Here is a 20,625-nt window from a genome sequence, read left to right as displayed (position 1 = left end):
TAGCAAAAGTCAGATGATCATTTGCTAGCACCGGATAAGATGCCTGTCAGCAAGTAAATTGACCAAGGAGGTGGGAAGCAATGAAGAGGACAACACAGTAATCATGCCATCCACCTGACAGCTCTTTCCACCCTGGCATCTTGGCTGTTGAACTCCCTTTCGTTCCTGTAGATGAGTTTTGAAATAATTCTGAGCAGTGAAGCCCTTCTTGAACGAGAGTTTCAGCTCAGGAATCTCTTGAATGACATCAAAACCTGTCCTGCAGTGCGATTGTGCTTTAAACAGACTTCCAACTCTGGACTTAACTCACTCCCTTTGTGCCTTGCTTTTGTTGGCAGTTTTGTGAGTCCATTACACGGAGAGTCAGGAGATCTGAGCCACTAGGGCAATTTAAAGACCTTAGACAGAAGGAAGCTGCCTCTAGAACTCTATTCTGGACAGCAAAGAATGAAAGGCCCTCTGAATATACAGATGCCTTTCATCTCTGGGAGCGAAAGCATTCAGAGAGAAGTGAATATGTGCATGGCTGAACTAGTTATTCATCGAGTGTTTTTGACTTGCTAAAAGCGAGTTTAATGTATTTATACAATTTATAAAGATGTAACTGTTTCTGGAGCTCTGCTCTTTACAGAGGACATATTTCATGTGATTGTAAGCACCGAAGAAAATTAAATCAATAAATCCACAGCCTATAATTTGAGATACTCCATTTGAAGAAAGAAGACGTTGTCGAGGAGGGAGGAGACAATGCTTTTCATGGAGGAGGGATTCTAGACAACCTTCCCTGGCTCAGCTGTCCTGTGCATCCAGGTGACAGGAGAATTACCTTGTTCAGAAAGAGCATCAGAGGGTTGTGCTGACACCTCCCCAGGAGCCGGGGCCAGCTGCCTACCCTTTACAAAGGCAGAGAAGAAAGCTATGCAAATGAAGCTGGCGCTCTCCGGGCTGCACTGGCCTCTTCTCCTATCAGGCCTCGCTGGTTGGCAGTCGGGCTGAGTGTCAGGAAGCAGATGAGTTTTCCCCTCTCGCTGGCACTGATGCGTTCTGTGACCACTGGCAAGCCAATTAACCTCCGCAAGTGTCACCTCTCCATGTGTAAAAGGTTAATAGTGCGGCTTGTTTGCAAAGTGCCCGGAGCCCTGTGTGAAGGGCACTGCCCGGCGTACCCAGCATGGCTGCTTGACTAGAGGCCCTTGCGTTTCTTAATTATATGTCCGGTTGGGTAGGTTATGGATTTTTGTTGTGACTGGCGATGGCCCTTTCTCCCTTGTTACAAATAAAAAGACTAATAGGTGATCTCACTCTATTACTGTCTTCTACAGCTCCCCAGAGGGTTAAAGGAATGACAGAGGTTACAGATTAATAATGCATTCTTCGGCGAACAAAAAAAAAAAGAAATCATGTGCATCTCAACTTCATAATGGCTGAGGACAGTAATTTATTAGGCCAAGTGTTTCATTGGATGTTGAACAGATAAAGCTGGCAAACACTCATGAAATTATGAGAATTTTTTTTCTTGTCTCCTAATAGTTTTTCTTCCTTCATAACCACATGGTGGTGAAACTGTTTTGTTAAGGTATGTTTCCGATGCATTTATGAGTATTGGAAAAGCGAGACTCTTGAAGTGTCAGAGAGTGACATATTTGTGTATATCTAACTTTTGACACAAAGCTCGCTGTTTTATTGTACTGGGGCCGCGTGTGAGTAACGCCAGTCAGTCCTAGCTCAAAGTGGCACACACATTGTCTCTTGCTTCTTTGCAGATCTGCGGAAAAACTTTGAACAAGATCCACAAGGCAGGGAGGTGCCTATTGAAGGCATGATCGTGTTGCACTGCCGCCCGCCAGAGGGAGTCCCTGCAGCAGAGGTAAGAAGGCCTCCACTGTGAGGAGTCAGGCCTGTCCTCCATGAGAGGACAGAAACCCAAAGAACCTAGGCCTGCCATTCTCGCTGTCTGGTCTCCCTTGCGAGACACAGTGAAGAAGTCACGGTGGGGGAAAGTTGGGATGAAACTTGCCTCTTGGCAACATTCTGATTGACGTACAGTTAATGCTAGGCTATGCTCTTGATTCCGAGGACCAACCTTGGTGGGGTCTGCCGTGTGTTGTGTTAGGACTGCCTGTTTTGTACAGTGCCGGTGGGATCCCTCTGTTCATTAACAAGGAGCACTGCCTGGAAATGTGCCTGGAGAGGGGATAGTTAGTGTCTGTTCATTCTTCATTTGCTTAGAGACCAAGCATCTTCTGAACATCTGGTATGCTACAGTCTCTGTGTGGCTATAGTATACAGTGCAGCCACTGTGAGCATCTAGAATCCAGAGTCACCATGGCTTTGGAGTCCAGACATGTTTCCTAGAATCCCCCTCAACCCCACCCCCAGCATACTAGGAAACATATGTTTGACCAGGAGTGGCCTGGGGTCACACTGAAGGCTTTCTGAATCCTTGATCACTCTTAACACGTGTTTTAATTGACTAGTAATGTAATTACTGGGGGCAAACCTAAGAGTGGGCAGGAAGGCTATTGTTCACAGGATTTTAGAAAGTAAGTGTATGCCATTATCCTGTATTCAGCAATAATTGTTCCAGCCATGGCTCTTCAGTGTGAATCTAGAAACCTGTGGTTCCTTCGGTGAGAAGCAGACAGACTTTAAAGAGGAAAAACAGCAACAAAGAAAACGAAAATCAGAAACATCTGTCGTCTGTCTTTGCTAAAATACCTGTAATATTTGTACTGGGAAAGAACAAAGGAAGAGAGGGAATAAACACACATACGCACGCGCACACATACCCACACACACACTTGCATATTTAGGCAGAAATCCTGCTGGATGGATGCTACTCAGGCTCAGATGGTTTGCAGAAATGAAGTAAACGGACTTGAAAATTGAAGTGAGCGCACCATGCATGATATGAAATAATTAGAAATGAAAATGCTTATTTTTAAATTTTTACTTAATGTAGAACAAAAAGATATTAATCTTCTGCCACTTTCTTACATCCAGCAATTTTGTATGTCCCATCCTGTAAGCAGGGCACTCCATTCATAAGAGGCTGTGTCGTGTTGCTTAGGGCTTCCTGTGTTCCCATGGGTCTGCCCGCCATGCTTGTCATTCTCTGCAGCTCCCTTGCCCACCTTTGAGAATCCCACCTTACAAATAGCTTGGCACAGATGCATGCAGCCTCTGCAGACCCTGTAAACGGAAGGCAGGCCCAGGTGGGAAAGACGCTGATTCCCACTGTTAGCATTCTACCTGCAAGAAGTTCTATAGTTAGATGTCTAGGAGGCAATTTTCGTGGCCGGGGGAAGCTTAGTTGTTTCCCTGGTACAGCCTTGGCCTTTGAGAGGCAGGAAAACCAATATCAGATCAATGACCTTACAAAGGCCTCACAGCCGTATATGGTCTCTCTTCCACATCTCTTAGGGAGTCTCTGAAGTACTCGTGGGAAATGCACATGCTTCTGCCTTACAGGGTCCAGCAAATGGTCCTTCTTTTATCACAGCCCCTGTTCTGTATGTACTGCTCTGCAGCTGCCCCTTCTTCCTCTCATTTTCCCAGATGCACCAGCAACGCTTCCACCTCAGGTCCCTTTCATGTGCTGGGTCCAGCAGTGACCATCTCAGTAATTCTCCCTATAGGGCCTATGCAAATATCACCTGCTTAATGTGGATGGCTGTGGACACTCTGGAAAATGTCACTGTCACCCTCCACACATACCCCTCTCAGTCCCTCTCCCTTCCTTTGTCTCTTTATCTCTTGTCACTCATACTGTATCAGCCTTGATTGTTCTCTGTTGTCCTACTGGAACTGAACTTGTATGAGGAGATCTTGTGTGTGTGTCACCCATCCCTGTGTCACCAGAAAATGAAATGTACTCACACAGCTGTTATCAAAAAGAAGGAAATGATAAATAATGGCAAAGACATGAAAAAAATGGATTTCTTGCATACTGGTGGTAAAGAGGTAAATTTAGTTCAGCCATCAGGAAAAAAAACTAAAGAAGTTACTCAAAAATATAAATAGATAGATAGATAGATAAATAGATGATAGATAGATAGATAGATAGATAGATAGATAGATAGATAGATAGATAATGACTGCTGTGTGACCCAGAATTTCACTATGGGACATATATCTAAAAATATGAAGTTAGGATACCTACAAGGCATCTACACCTCTTCATTTTCTGAACTCTAGTCATAGTAGCAGATATATGGAGTCAGCCCATGTCTGTCGACAAATGAACAGAGAAAGGTAATATGGTTCATGTAATGTGACATCAGTACTCTTCAGCCTTTAGAAACGATGCCATTCTATTCCTAACAAACATGCATGAGCCTCTCTGATATGTCACATGTCACAGGGGATAAGATGATTAGTCACTGCATGATTTTGTTTCCCTGTAGAGACCGAGAACATAAAGCTCCCTGTAGAGTGGTGGCTATCAAGAGTTGGTGGAAAGTCAAAGGATACAGGATATCATTTGAGAGGAATAGGTTCAAAAGCCCTGTTGGGCAGCATGGCTACTGCAGTTAATAACAATGATTGTGCTCTTGAAAATTGATATACTAGACTTTCAGTGTTCTCATAAGAACATAATAGGCATGTTGGTTAATGGACATATTAGCTCAGTTTAGCCATGCCACTATAAATACACATTTCTTAACAACATTCACACGTGCATATGCACATGCAATTGTACATACATACATTTTATTTGTCAAGAAAGAAGTTAATCCTTACAGACCCAAAGGGGCTTCTCCCACCAAGATACTCAATATTTGTTGACTAGGAGTGAGCCTAGCTTCTTGTCTCTGTCAATGGGAATTGGAGTGCCTGTCAGACTCGTGAGTAGATTGTCATTTCTGTTTTTGTTTGGTACTAGGTACTAGCAGCAAATGACTAGAACATTCTCCATCTGTACTTAGAAGGCATGGATCAAAACAGGAAAAAGAAATGGAACCAAACAGGGTAAATAATCTAATAAGGTGACATCCCCAGGTAAAGTGTAGCAGGCTGTGAAAGTCTCCGCATACACCCTCACACATGGCTGAAGCATCTTCATAGTCAAGGCGGGCTCCTATGCTGTGCCGGCTTGGTGGAGGATTCCTGTGCAGGAGGCTGCCATCTAGAAGCAAGCAGCTCCCCTGTCTGGTTCTATGCTTAAAAATATTAGACTGGACTCAAAGCTGCAGTGCATACCCCTCCATCTTCCTGACCTAAGCTCCTGCCCTGCAAGTGAATCAAGGTGTATCCCATAGCCAGTGCTCAGTCCATTCTCTCCCTTCATTTGCTTCAGATGGTGCTTTCAGCTGGAGCCCCAATGAGCAAAGCATGGCTACTAAAGGCCGATGAGAAGAGTGTTTGGAAGAGGTAGAAAGGAAGGGAGAATATGTAGTTTATTACCTTCCTATCCATTTGAAAACCAGAGGCATTCAGTCCCTTAATCCCTTTCCACTATTCTGGTCACAAATAACCACAAACCAGAAAGCTTATAATGATCATATTTTGAGGTAGGAGCTGGAAGCCACGTTGGCAGGTCATTTTCTCCTGGAATGCTAAAAGGGAATCTGTCGTAGGTTTGTCTTCTAACTTCTGTGGCTTGAGAACAATCCCTGGTCTCTTTAGCTGTAGAAACATCACTTCAGTCTCTGCCTCTACCTCTATGTGGCCTCCTTTCTGTATCACTGGGGATCTGAATCCTCCTGTCTTTATAAAACACCACCCAGTAGACTGTGTTCTGCTCCAAATCCATTATAGCCTTATGTTAATTTTATGGGTCACAAACATTTGTAAAGACTCAACATTCAAATGAAAAGAGAAATGGAATCCTTATTCAGCCCAGTATGCTTTCCACTCTTTCTTTGAATAATATAGAGTTTGTAAAGTATATTTTAGAGTTAAGGCAGCTGAAACGAGTTACAAGTCTGTTTTATGAAGCAGTGTGGACTGGAGGATGATTACAAACTGATTCTGGAGTAAGAGGGGCCAGAGCTTTTGTTTCCTTGGTTTTGTATTGGAGGTGGCTACGGGGAAGTTTCTCTTGTGCGAAAGTGGACTGATGCACCGCCCAGGCCATCATTTCTAGCATCACCTTGATGCAGGGAGGGATCCCCCTTGACTTACAGAAATGACAATTGAACTACAGGATTCTCAGCCCAGCACTCACAGCTCCTTTGATTTTCATTAGTAACACAGGTAGATGTTATTGTCTCATATGTCTGTATTTTGTGTGTGTGGAAGGGATTCTGGAAGAAGGAAGACGGCAAAGGGAAAGAATGTTGACTATGTCTGTCTATCTGTACTACTCTGGTCTCCCAGGGTGGACATCTCTGCCAGTGTCTGTGGACTGCTCTTCAGATCAGAGAGTATACTTGTTGACCACATAGTGAAAAGAGGATCCTATAGTGAACACTAGGGTACTGTGTTTGGAAACTGGTCAGTCGTGTGATTAACATTGTGAAATACTGTCTTAGTATTCTATGGTGGTGAACAAACACTATGACCATAGCAACTTTCCTAAAAGAAAAAACATTTAATTGGGGCTTTTCATAGTTTCAGAGGTTTAAGTCCCTTGTGGTCATGTGGGAGAAAAGGCGGCATGCAGATAGATGTCATACTAGGAAAGTAGCTGAGAGTTCTACATCCACAGGCAGCAGGAAGAGTTTGGAATGGACTATTTTGGAACCTCAAAGCCCACCCTCAGGGACATACTTCCTCCAACAAAGCCACACCTCTTAATCCATTCAAATAGTTTTACTTTTGGTGACCAAGTACTCATACCTATGAGGCTACGGGGGCCATTCTCACTCAAACCACCACAGTTTTTGACCCACAGCAGGCCAGGTGCTATCTCACACCAATAGCTGATTCCTGTCCTGAGCCTGCTGCAGGACATGTGGTGTCTTCACTGAGGGAAATGTGCTTTCCGGGACACTGGTGCATCACGGGGATTTGTCCCTCAGTGGCCTAGGTAATATCCCTCTGAGTTTACTGCAAGCCACTCTGGGGCATGGCTGAGTCTCCTTTGCAGAAGACATGTATTAACACCATGACCTTTCTCAAAATAGTCTTAGCAACCAACTCATCTACTTGATCAAAATATGTGGTTTGTTTTAGACTATAAAGCCTCCACTAATGGGGCATGTTCCTACTCCAAACACTGTGTTTAAAGATTTTGAATTACAAGAACAATACAGGATTTTCAAGACTGTCTTATAATAACTGGGTCAAATCTTTCAGATTATTAGTCAATACTTGACACTAACGCCGAAGTTCAGAGCTGAGCTGTTCTTTTTGGAGTTGTTTTTGATGTTCTAGTTGTCTGTGGGTTTCTTTTATTGTTGTTGTTTGGTGCTTAGGGCTATATACTTAGGAGGTTTCCCTAGCCTTTCTGAAGCCTGAGAACCCTGAGTCAGTGAGAGCAGACATACCTACAGTGTTCCCAGACATTCTACCCATGACCGTGGATCTGCTGTGCATGTGCTGTGTCTCTGAAACAGTAACCTGGTAGTGGAACAAAGATCGGAGTACAGAGAGGTGGAGGGTCCAGAACTGAGGGTCAAGGAGCCTGGGACATAACACGGTAGGAACCGTCCTCTGTGGAAGGAGACAGGGTGATGCTATCATAGGCAGAATAGAATAGGAAGAATAGAATGCCCACGGTGAGCTTGAACAGGCATTGAAGGAGAAGAAGAACCTGTAGAGTAGCTTCACACTCACTGTTGTTTTTCCTGTTGGGTCATGCCCTCAACAAGAGGAGTTGTCAGAAACGACTGACATTTGCTCTAAGGGGCACACTGTGAAGTCCGGATCAGAGGGTTCTGGCCCTGGTGTTCATAGATGTGCTGTGGAACTGGGAGGACAGATCAAAGACTCTCAGCATGGTACAGCAATGGGGGGCATCATGGCCCTTGGAATTGAATGCTCACTTGATTCTGTCATGCTGACTGACTGCTATGACAGGTCACCAGCTACCCTCAAGCTCAGAATCCTCACTGGGAAAAAACAATATTTCTTTGTAGGATTGCTAGGAGTCAAAAGAGGAAAAAAATGCAAAATATTTAGTGCAATTTCTAAAACTAAATTAACAGCAGACATTGCTGTTTGTGGTTCTTTTTTATTTATATTTTATTATTGATTTGTGTTGTATGTGCATGTGTTTATATGTGTATGCAAATATGCATATGCATAAATGTGGAGGACAGGGATGTTGTTTCTCAGGTCATATCTACTTTATTTTTTGAGGCAGGGTCTCTCATTGGCCTGGTCCTGCCTGGGTAGTCTGATTGTCAGCAAGCTCCAAAGAGCTCCCCATTTCTACCTCCATAAACTCTGGAAAGACAAGTGTTGTGCAGCCACAACCAGATTATTTTTACATATGTTATGTGGATGAAACTCAGCTCCCCACCCTTGCGTGGCAAGCACTGTGTCTACAACCTTTCTCCTCAGTCCACACTTTATTGCTTTTAAAACTTAAGGAATCCTTGAACCTCAGAAAGAGAAGTCGAGTCCTGCTGCAGTCAGGGAAATAACTAGATCAAAGTTGTGGTCTCCTGCAATACACTGCTTTGAGCATTAATGAGGGTTGCTGAGAAAGCCCTCATTCTAAGCCATCACAGAGTTGGCATTTCCCAATAGAAGTGCACCTTGAAAAGTTTCCCTTCTTCCTTCTTTTGTTATGTAGCCCATGGAGAAATTAAATGTTTACTGACGAAGGCCACTTTGTTTACTACCCTTCCCTGCAATGTATTAGTGTTAGTGATTTACTGTTAGTAAAACGCTGTTCAATTGCTTACTGTAAACTTGAATGCCATCACCAGACTTATTTAGACATGACTTAAATGAAATTAATACATTGGTTCTTAGGAAAAACCTGAAAAGTGAACTGATGATACCTCTTGCTGTCCCAGATTTGAGGATTTCATCTTAATTGCTGCATGGATTAGAACGTATATAACCATCACAATTACTCCTAACATTAACCTTGGGCCGGTTTTGACTAAAGATAGCAACTTTAGTGGTGAACACTTGTTGTTTTCTTCTTTTCAAAAACAATTCATTATTCCACACTGCACTTTTTTTATACTGCCCAATTAAATGAAAAATCTATCTTTCATAAAAGTAAGAAATTATGTCCAATGAAAATCCGACATTTTAATGGTTTTCTACAGATTAAAATTGTAGAGTTCTCAATAAACCCTGATTTACTGATGCTGGCTATAAAATGGTTATTGCTGTTAATAAAGCCTATAAATCTTAACAGGTTATATTTGCCTTGGACAATAAAACTTGCCATAAAGGCTTAGTGTCTGGGGCTAATTCTGTTCACATCAAGGTAAACAGCCTGCTCAAAATAATTCAGTGTCTTTGAGAATTAAGGCTCTAAAGGTAAGGAGCAGACAGATTCTAGCCCTGAGGCATCGCCTGCCAGGAACCATTTTTGATTTTTAATCTCACCAAGGGGTCAAAAATTATATTGGGATTAGAAAAGTCAAGGTCAAGAGGCTTGTTGAAGCCATGACATCAATGCAATGTTGAGGAGGAGGATTTGTAATTTGGGCCCAGCACCAAGCATGGTCGGCCATTGACTGGTGCCCATCAACAGAATGAACTGCTCTCATTGATAAAGTGCTATTGAGCTGGGCAGGAGACAGACACCAGAAGTGATGGGGTAGGAGGGGGTTAAAGAAAGGAAATTGTTTCCGAACTGCCATTCTAGAAATCGAGGATGGCTTAGGTAGCCTTGTTAAGCACAATCTCCTCGGACGTTTGCCAAGTTTTGCTGGCGTTTGGGATTTCATTTGAAGTTTCACTTACCTGAAATAAGTCTCCAGAAAGTGGTCATCTAGTCACCTTTGTGGTCAGCTCTCCATCTTGGGAGGATGAGATAGAGAGCTGCCAAGTGGGGAGTGGGATTTCTCACTGGAGTATGTGGTCTACGTTCCCAGCTTTTCAAAGATCCAGACCAATGCACCTCTTCCAAGACTCCTGGTGGTGTTATGTGCCGTGTATTCAAACTCCGTGCTCTTGCTAACTGTCTTTACCCCATGGTGTGTTTGCTTGTTACTTCTGTCTGCATAGCAACCTAACCTGGCTCTTCAGCCCTCCTGAAGGTTCTGGGCAGGATTAACATTCTTAGGCCATGCCCTTTTCAGAAGAACTGACGATCATAACAAAGACTCTGAGCATTTCACTGTGTGTCTTGTCTTATTACTTTAAGGATGCCATCAGAAGGACAAGTTTGGAGAAACACAAGTATCTGAATCTAAGGCTAATTGCTGAATATCTCTTACTTTGTTAAAAAATTAGAGGGTGAGGTACTGAAAACTCATAATGTTCCTTTTCCCATTTCTTGTTATTCCTGATGCATACTTGTGAAGATCTGTGCATTATCTGTGGTTTCCCATCCTCTTGATAATTTTACTCAGATTGGTACCCAGCCGATTATAAGCGAGGAGCCCCTTGCTCTTCTCCCCTGTGAGGATATTCTGATTGAATGGGTCCTTTGTTACTAATGTGCTCGCCAGCGTAAAACCCAGAGGAGAAGCTATGATATTGGGCTTTTTAAGACAAGAGTTGCCAGACTTGTGTTTAACTTCAATCAAACAGACTATGAAATGAGGATTTTATTTAAAAAAAAAAAGAGGGAGAGAGAGAGAAATAAGACTCTTAATAATTGACTAGAGAAGTGTGAAGTGAGGTGCCCACGTGCTGAAGCAGAAAGCCTCAGGTATAAATAATTAATCTAATTTGGTGCAACCAGAGCACAGAGAATGTCTAATAGTCCAGATAAACTTGGCTTTGAGGAGACTGACAATGAGGACCTTTGCAGACAACCGCAATTGATTAGAATGTATAATATTGTAATAGAAGCCAAATGGCCATTAAAGGGGAAAAAAACTGTTGAATTGGTTAAATACTAGTAATTAAGTGCCAAGAAATTACACCTCTGAAAAGATTCCTGGAAAAAGAGAGACAGAGACAGAGACAGAGAGAGACATGAGGTTAATATAAGTTGTTTTAAAAGTGAATGTCTGCAGCTTAGATACCCTCAGCATTAGACAAATACTCATGCAAACATCATTGCTGCACTGACTTCCACCTCCTGGGCTCTGAATCTCCCTTCTCTTGCTAAAGAAAACACCAGGCCCCTGTTTTTTGTTTTGTTTTTCTTTTTTCCAGCCTTTTTTGTTCTCACATGTTGCTTTCTCTTGGGCTACTGTCCCTGTGTCCCATGTGTGTCTCATTACTTCCTGTACCCTTGTCCTCCTGCCCATCTCTGACTTCCACAATCTTGGGTGGATTCTTACCTACGGCCTCCTATTTCTTCTCCACCCATCCCAGGGAACACCAGACACAAACGACAAAAAGGGGAAAGGATTTGACTTGGTTTTGGCTCCTAGATCCAGAAGCTGCAGTCAGCTGTCAGCTAGCCTCATCACCATGATCTTGCCTTGAGGCAGATCAGTGTGGCAGCTGGAATATGGAATAGACGAGGCTACTTGCTTATGGGGGCTGGAAACAGGGACTAGGAGAAAGATTTCAAAGGCCTGCTCACGGTGACTCTTTTCCTCAGTCAGACTCCAACTTCCAGAGTTAACACAGCCTCAAGAGGCTCTGCTCAATCCTGACTCTGACAATGCATTAATGCATCTATCTAATGCAGTATGCTTCAATATAATCATTTTCCCAGAGTCTCACCTAAGCATTCTTTCAGTCAAGGCTTCAGCACATCAGCCTTTGGAGGATACTTTCAATCAGTATAATACCCCGGATGGTCTTTCATAGACATATGGAATTTAGCTGGTGTGAAGCACTCGAGCATTTTCTTCTTCCCTCTATAGGTTTTTATGACATATTGATTTGAATACTTTTTCATTATAGTTCTCACTATTGTATTTAATTTTTCATCCCAATGTGTCATGGTTGTTCAAAGTATGTCATTTGGGGATAGGAATTAAAAATCACTGTTTTCAGGAACGCTTACCACCCACTCCATAGATAATGCAAACAGTAGGCATGTGGGGTAGATGAGGTCAAACAGATGAATTACTGCCAGATTGTGCAGGCAGCAATAAATGTTTAAATCTGAGCAGAACTTTACAGTTAATGTTTTCCTTATATCAGCTCATTCGATCCTTAAAGCTCGGCAAATATAGTGATATCTCTGCTTTGTGGAATAATGAATTTAGTTTGGACAGCAGGAGATCCCTTTATTCAAAATACTTGAAACTAAAATGGTTTCTGATTTTAAAGGTTTGGGTGCATTTACGTACTATTGCTATTGTTATTATTATTGAACTATGTAATGAGATATCATGGAGATGGGAACCAAGTTAAATATGAAAATCACTTATGTTTCCTCTTTATCTTATAGCCTAAGATAATTTTGTACATTATCTTTAATGTTTTCATATGAATTTTTGCTTGCCATGTCAGTGTTCATAAAGTCCTCTACTAAAGTGTCTGGAGAGAGCTCAGTAGATCATTTACACAGCATGGGTGGCCCTGGTTTCAGTTCCCAGTCCACAAAGATGGTTTGTAGTTTGGATCATTTTCATTTTTAGAGCTGGAGATTATGCTGCTGACTGTATAGTCTCACTGGAAACCTGCAATGCAGCCCGCCAGTATTTCTCGTGTAGGCTAATCTTCCCAACAGTTCTCTGAGGGAGGCATGGCAGTTTTATAGATAAGGAAACTTACAAGTTCACAAGGTATTAGGCAGTTACTGAAGCACATGGTTACTGAGAGAGCCAGTATCGGAGCCAGGATTGGACAGCCTTACTTCAGAGCCTCTACCTAGAAGAGCCTCTTTGTTGAACAGACATTCCACTCTGTGCATCAGCTAGATAGCCCGTTTGCCAGTCCTTGACTGGCTCAAAGTCTCATTAAAGTTCCATCGCTAAGCACCGTGGTGGTTGCTTGAAGGCATGTGTTTCCAAGCCCTGTATACAATTTATTTTTCTATATACCTAACTAAGAGAAACCTTAGTTTATAAATTAGACCTGGTAAGAGATTAACAAAAATTGCAAAAATAAATTAGAACAATTTTAACAATATGTAGTTGTAAAAATTCTATAAATATGGTCTTGTTCTCTTTCTCAAAAAAAAGAAACTCCACTTATTTGATTTATTATGGATCTTGGTGACATCCTTATTCATTTATTTCTTTTCCTATTATTTTAGTTGAGAGCTTCCTTTCTTTTCACTTGAGGAAGTGTGCGTTATGGGTTCTCTTTGGCACATCCGAATTGTCAGCATCACTATGCGCTTTGAGTCTGTTGCTAATGGCTAACTTAAACAGTAGCTCTACACTCCTGTGATGGTTGGTCTGGTAACTGAGATAACTGCTGGGTGATGAATGGACAGGCGGCGTATACAGCATGGACACCCCGGACACAGTACTTCACTCTCTCTTCGGGACACAGCTGGAACACCAAGTTTTCTTCCCTCATTTTGAAACTCAAGGAATATTCATTTTGGGAGTTGTCCATTTAATATTTTTGTGCCACATTGGAGCATGAGTAACAAAACCTATGGAAAGCAAAAACACTGGCCGCGGGAGGACTATTAGATACGAGTATCTATGCATATGTAGACTAACTGCATTCCCTCTGTCTTATTGGGCTCGGGTGCAGCTCAGGGGTAGAACCCTTGCTTAGCATTGCCAGATTCTTCATTTTATCTCTAGTCCCACAAAAGAAGCAAAATATTGAATACCTAAATTCTCTTGCTCATATTCATGATTCAAGGAGTAACCCTAATTGCTCCATTAACAATTATTTCTGCAGTTTGATGGCACTGAATTGTGCCTGCCTTGGGATGTTAGGGATGGCAGGGAATGACTGCTTAGTGCCAGAGATGGGCAACAGAGACAACACAGGCAACACAGACAACTCACAACCAACCATTCAGTAGTACTATGATATTTTTAAAGCCATTCATAAAGAAATCAAACATCCTTTTTTTTTTGTCTTTTTCGAGATTTTCATAATGAAGGTATAGAACTATTTCTCCATCGTAGGTGTTCTTACACAGTTTAGCTGCAATAAAATGTCTTTATATCTTGAATTATGCAGAAGTAAGGACAGCCCAGGAGCCCCCCCCCCACACACACAGACACAGGTCTGTAACTCAGCAGTAATGTTCCACGGGTGTGAATCAAGAGCTGCATCCCAGCCCTGCTGAGACAGCACGGGTTTTAATGTTTCTGGGCAGCACACCCCACACCACCCTGATTCCCTTTGCAAATGCAGGCTGCCTGTGTTTTTCAGCTCATTAAAATGGAAATACGCAATCTCATCCACATCAGCAGCTTCTCCTGGCAGTCCTTTGCCATGGGGTCCTCGGGTCCTTACTGTTCTCTACAGTCTGCTCTGGAAGACATGGGACCTGCAGCTACCCCATTTTGCTTTTAGTTAATTGTGGGTGACAATAATGAGAACCAGCCCTGTGGACATTTTTTTCACATAACTGCCAGTAAAATAGAGTGTGCCCATTTGTCCTTCATGGGAGGTTTAGACACCTGCAGAATAAGCACCTGCCTACAGGTGCGATTGAGATGCATCCAGCTGATCTTATTACAGGTAGGCTATAATTCTAGAACCTGCTGCTGAAGGAACCCTAGGTGGCCGCTCATTATAGCACAAGTCCTCAAGTTTTCTCGGCTCTGTAAAATCTTACGGAGTCATGGTGATCATCCCTGGGAGCCACCTAGACTCAGCACCAAGGTAAGCACATCAAGTGATAAAGTGACTTCCTGCAAGTCCCTAGGCTTTGGTTTGCAAAATTGCAATGGCTTCCACCCTACACATGACAGGCGAGCCATCCCAGCCTCGCAAATGCACAGCTCACTTCCCATATAACTCAGGCTCACTTGGCTCTCTCAGTTAACTTTCCAAGAAAAACATCCAGCACTCAAAGCCGAACAGCTGATAATCCCCCACTGTGGTGAATTTTGATTCAAATATAACCCAGTCTCTGTTGGCTCTGTAGGAACTGAGTTGGAACTGTTCTTTTCATTGTTGATTCAGTATTGGCTTGCAGCTCTGGCTTCCTATTCCCCTGCCTGATTCTCTATGGACGTATTTATTAGTTATATGCGGTATCCCTGGGCCTCTATGGACCACCAGCAGTGACCCTTGCTAGTCACAGTGACAGCTTAAACCTTCATTGGTGTCTACAGGATGTTGAGCTGATGGTTGACTTGCTGGCACAAATGGCTCACTTGGAGCTCACTCTTAGAGGCAAGAATGGTGGGTACCGCAGGGGAGTAAGAACCCTATCTACATTGCACCGTCATTGACAGGAGCTGGTACTGGGCTGTGAGAATTATATGCCGAGCTAGATGACTAGCCTAGTCCTGTCTTTAAATATTATTATCATCTCTGCGCTGTTGAAAATGCCTCAGTTATAGTATCTGGGTCCATTTAGAAGGAACAGGGTGCTATTATACATTTGTGTAGAGAAGCATTTGTCTCCCTTTAGAACTCACATTCTCATGAACTTGGTCCAAGAATAGGAATCATGGAATGGTGTTGGAGGCATATGCTGGGAATGAAAGGGAAGGAAATTTATACATCTAGTGGGGAGAAGAGGCTTCGGTAGAGATACGGATTCCGACAAAGGCTAAACTTGCTTATGTAATATTTTCTTTGGTACTACGATCCACCAGAGTGATGCAGTCCTCACTAATGTTGGTTCTCATTGCTTGCAGTAGTTTGAGGACGACATGCCAGGCTTTCTGCCAAGCCTTTAATGAGGAAAGTTCTATTTAGCTCTTTCCACCCACTTACTGTTTTTTTATCTTATAGATAGGGTAATTGAGACTGAGGATAAGGAACATTGAAGAAGTCCCCCAGAATGTAAGATCCCTGTCTCCCTTTGGCAACCTCAAGTGTTGTTTTTGGTGGAATGTCTTTGGTCATTTCCTGTAGGCCAGAAAGTTGCCAAGTAAGAGAAGAGGTAGTGCAGACATATAAACGCCACCCGTGGATTCTTGGCACCATACACCTCAGCATTCCTCACCGATGTGAGTCTGTTCTCCATTTGCAGTATCAGAGCTTGGATTAATGACTATCCATAGCCAGTTATGTGGTTCATTCCTAAAACTGTAATTCTTATCACCACAGATTTCAATTTATTTAATAAATGAGTTCTTTGCCTCCAAATATTTGGCAATGAATGAGATACTTTCTCCATAATCAGATCAAGTATCAAATGAATGAGATAAATATGTAAATAAGAATCTAACAGAGCGCTGGAGAGATGGCTTAGTGGATAAAGTGTGCTCTGCTTTTACAGAGGATCTGAATTCAGTTTCTAGCATCTACTAGAGGCAGCACACAAATACCTGTAACTTCTGCTCCAGAAGCTCTGACTCCTTTCTCTTTGGCCTGTGAAGGCACATGCATGCACATACCCACGTACAAACACAAACACATACACATAATTAAAAATAAATTCTTAAGAAATGAATCTGACAAGGACCTATAAAGATAGTAACAGTAAGATAGAAGGAATATGTCCATTTCTACTGACCAAGATTTCTCAGATTAGCATTCTCATGCATGTTTTGAAGGACTGATTATTAGCCTCTTTGGTGGCGGGATTATATGTAATGAGAGGTGAAATTATGTAAGTGTGAAGTGACATGATTGATTAGGAAGTACTATTTTGGCATGGCCTAAAGAGCTACCACAGTGAAAAGTTAAGGGAGTAGACGGGGGCAAGATCAGAGATCTGCTGTGCTAAAAGCCTGGATTACCCTCCAAGGGCTAACGAGATATTGAAGGATGTGCATCAGAGAAGTGAATGCCTCGTGTACTTTTTGTCCCATAGTTTGTTTCAAGGACAATGTTATTTCTCACTTCCAGAACCTGAAGTGAGGTAAACTAAGTAGCAAGCTGGTAGGAAGATTTAAATTGGGTGTAAAGGTCTCAATACCACTAATGGAAGTAGCATTCAAAAAATGATTTATTTTTAAATTCCTTCAAATTTGCATTAAATGCTCAAAAATAAGAGTGAAAGTGAGTACAGCACTTCTAGGAGTACCCTAGGAAGTCCCACACAAATGCTGTGACAGTTGACTTCCCTCTCAAACCACAGCAAGTAATAGATCTGTCTTTGAAGCCCTTTAGTTAGGTCTGACACCCCTGTCCTGTGGAGCAGATGGAAGGCTAGGTAGACCTGTGGATGCTTTGTACTCCTGACCTAGGGCAGCATGTCCCAGCGTCAGCCCCGCTGTCACTGCCTCTGAACATCATTGTCTAGACTCCACTTTATCCATTCTGCACTGCTAATGGGCGTGCTCCTGTCCTATGCCTCAGAACAAACATTGCAGCTGGTGAGAGGGTCACCAATCTTTATATCCTCTGATGCCCTTGAACGAGCTCTTCGCCTCTCAGTGCGGACTCACAGAACTCTCTGATAGAACCTTTGAAGATGTCCTTTCTCTTCTCTGCACTTGCTCCACATTCTGCTCTGAGGACACAGGGAGCTTCCCATTTCCTGGTGCCTTTGATCCCATTAGCGCCTTGTAGGAGCCCTGGCTTCTCAGGCTACACTGAATTGTTCACCTATTTCACTAAAACCTGTGCCCAGGGCAGCCTAAGACTGGCGGAGTGCTGTCATGATTGCTTCCATGCGGCAGGACACTTTCAGCCACACAGTGATGCTATCCGCTCAATGTTCCTTTGGTCTACCAGCATGGCAGATCACTCCCATGCCTTCGAGTGTTTAGAGAGTTTCTGCCTACCACAGAGTCTAATCCTATTGTCTGAGCTACCTTGTGCATCTGCTTTTTCCTGTATGCATTGCTCTCTCGAGTTTTACTCTGCCAGGCTCTATCACACCCTTAGGACTGGTTAACCTCACTACCTGCAGCCAAAGTTCCTGTGTTACAGTTTCTTTCATTTGCCTTCATGATAGCTTGAAATTTAGCTCAGACTCACTTCTCTACCTGTTCAACTCATGCTCTTGTTGTTCAGTTTTTGTGCCTCAGTTTCCTGCTTTCCATTACTTCGCCATTGTAGCGATTATGGATTCCTGAGGCAACCAAGGACAACTTCAGTAAACGCTAGACTCCGTTCCCTGTCTGATACTCACCAGTTTATCCTTGACCCTGACTCATATGAAAAAAAAATGTAAGAAATAAAGATCTCAACCTTAATAATACTGATATATTTAGTGGAACTACTTCTTGATTTAAAGGGATGCCTTGGTCAGTGTAAGCCATTGCACAACATCCTTGGCCTCTATCTACTGTTTAATGTTAAGCCAGCAACACCCTAGCCAACACAAGTGTAATTATTCACAACTGTGTCCAGGCACTGCCAAACATCTGTTGCTGAAACTCTGGCAAAGTTATTGGCTTTCAGAGAGTTTAGAGTTTTATTCTGATACTGCAATGATGGGAATGTAGCTCAGTTAGAGAATGCTAGCTTAGAAGAGAGAGAGCTTGGAGAGAGAATGTCTAGGGTTTTAGCTCATTGTGTCATATTCTCGCCTCTCACCCACAGAACCCTGGGTTTTGCCCCTAGCTTGACATGAACCCAGGCTTAAGGCACATAGGGAGATTAAGGCGAGAGGTATACAGGTTCGAAGTCACCCTCAGCTACACAGCATAATTGAGGACAGCCTAGGCTACATTAGACTGTTTCTGTCACGAACGAAGAATGAAGAGAGGAGAGGGAATGTACAGTATACAGTGTCTAACATTGGGACTGCTGTGTCATTGGGTTCACTCCCTCATATTGAACAAAGTTCAACATTAACCAGCAACATGTTCCCACTGGCCTGCAGTAACTTCCAGTCGGTGGGTACAATATTATATTCACCTCTTCATAAGCTGTCTTTAAGCCTTAGCAGAGTATCTGACACGTAATAGATACTCAGAAAAAAAATATGTCGAGGCAGTGCACCATGATAAGTTCAAATGTGAATGATTGTGCTGAGCTTTGTGATAGATCAAAGAGGTGCATGTATTACATAGGAATAAACTACACTGCAAAGGGTGAGTTGGGTGTGCATAAGAATTGGATGAGGGGGAAGGGCAAAGCACAGTGTATCAGGAAAGTGTAAGTTCTCCCCAAAGCACGGTCACTGTCTGTGATAGGTTCCCTCTCCCAGGTGGTCCACAGGCTTCCCATGACAAAAACAAACAAGCAAAGCCCACACTGGACAGCTATGAACTGCCGCTCTGTCCTTGAACTGGTGCTTAAAGCTGTTCTGGAAGAGAAGGCTGAGAGTGAATGCTTGTCATGTCTGGAGGTGGCCCTGCAGAGCAAATGACCACAGTTTTCCCATAGACAGTCAGTTTTCCACAGACAGAAACCAGTAGTTACACAGTGAACAACAGAGCATTCAACCAGAGCATATGCCTCAGTCTTCAATAAAGTCTCTCTGAGCAGGATCAATGAATCCAGTGGCTGTACATGATTAGATTTCAAAGAATGTGTGACATGTTTTCAGGAGACCCGGGTTGCGGGTCCAGTCTTCATTCTTAGAAAAATTACAATTCCTTAAATGGAGACACTACAAGCTTTCCTGTATAAAAGTCAGAGGCACGAGGAGACAACTGGGGGACGCTTAAAATCAGAAGGTGTAACTTATTATATAACATATTATAATCCTGCCCTTTGAAAAACTCGGATTTTGAGGCAGAAGAAGTGGCACATACCTGAAGTCTCAATGTAGAGAATGAGGTGGGCAGAGCCCTTGAGCCCAGGGACGTGAGATCAACCTAGGCAATATGGTGTCAAGCATCTCATTAAAAGAGGCAAAGTGTGAATTCAACAATGTGTGTGTCTGTCTGTCTGTCTGTCTGAAGGTGTATAATAATAATCAAAGAGAAAAAGGCTATCAACTTGATTGTGGGAGGCTGGGATAGGATAAAGGAAAGAAAAAGGGGAGAAAAAGATGTGATTCTATATCAACGTTAAAAAAAAAACATATTTTTAAGAGGCAGGGTGAGGTAGAGAGAGAAGGGGCCTGTGGAGCCAGCCAGGTGCAGTCCAAACTCCTCCTAGCAATCTTATAGTCTTAATGCCGTCCTCTCTGAACTAGTTTCCTCATTTGAAAAATGAGATAATGCTGCTCAATGATGTTGTGAGTGAAACTACAATAGGAATATCACTAGAGTATTTCCTTTGGTCCATGACGCATCAAATGTAGGAGATAGTAAATCCCTTAGGGATTCCAGAGAGGAGCCAGGGCTAGGGATCCAATTCAATGCCTGGTGCCTGCCAGGTGAGCAAGCACTCTGCCATTGGTCATGGGAAAAAAAAAAAAAAAAAAAAAAAAAAAAAACTCTGTCCCATGCTATGCTTACCTGGCACCTGGTTGTTGAGGCTCAGTATGTTCCAATTTCCTTCATTATTCCTTCTTTCTCAACTGATTTTCGCCCACCTTCATGTCTGCCTTTGTTAACCTGGAATAGTTTAGCACATTCCAGGCAGGGCATATGCATTCTTCACTTGTGAGCATAATCTCTCAGCTTTGGGGACCGAGCCACCCCTGGGGGGCATGTTTTCTCCGTGGCAAATCCATTTACTTTCAGAGTAATACAATGAAGAATGCGAACAACTTGATTTTGTCATTGGAAGTGCTCCGTACGAGTCAGG

At 42.8% G+C, this 20,625-nt stretch overlaps 1 protein-coding gene across 2 annotated transcripts in view; it reads left to right on the top strand.

The window, feature by feature from the left end:
• The window catches only part of Unc5d (unc-5 netrin receptor D), a 506,477-nt gene that overhangs the window by 317,640 nt on the left and 168,212 nt on the right, over nt 1-20,625 (top strand). For both annotated transcript variants that reach the window (XM_050146838.1, XM_050146837.1), the window contains exon 4: nt 1,764-1,867. In XM_050146838.1, coding sequence (XP_050002795.1) covers nt 1,764-1,867 — 104 coding nt within the window. The remainder of the gene's footprint in view (nt 1-1,763; nt 1,868-20,625) is intronic.

This window comes from Alexandromys fortis, unplaced genomic scaffold (assembly GCF_014885135.2).
Source record: "Alexandromys fortis isolate MF-2015 unplaced genomic scaffold, M_Fortis_MF-2015_v1.1 scaffold_55, whole genome shotgun sequence".
NCBI classification, from domain to species: domain Eukaryota; kingdom Metazoa; phylum Chordata; class Mammalia; order Rodentia; family Cricetidae; genus Alexandromys; species Alexandromys fortis.
The sequence above is the reverse complement of the archived record's forward strand: the minus strand, read 5'-3'. Positions and strand labels throughout refer to the sequence as shown.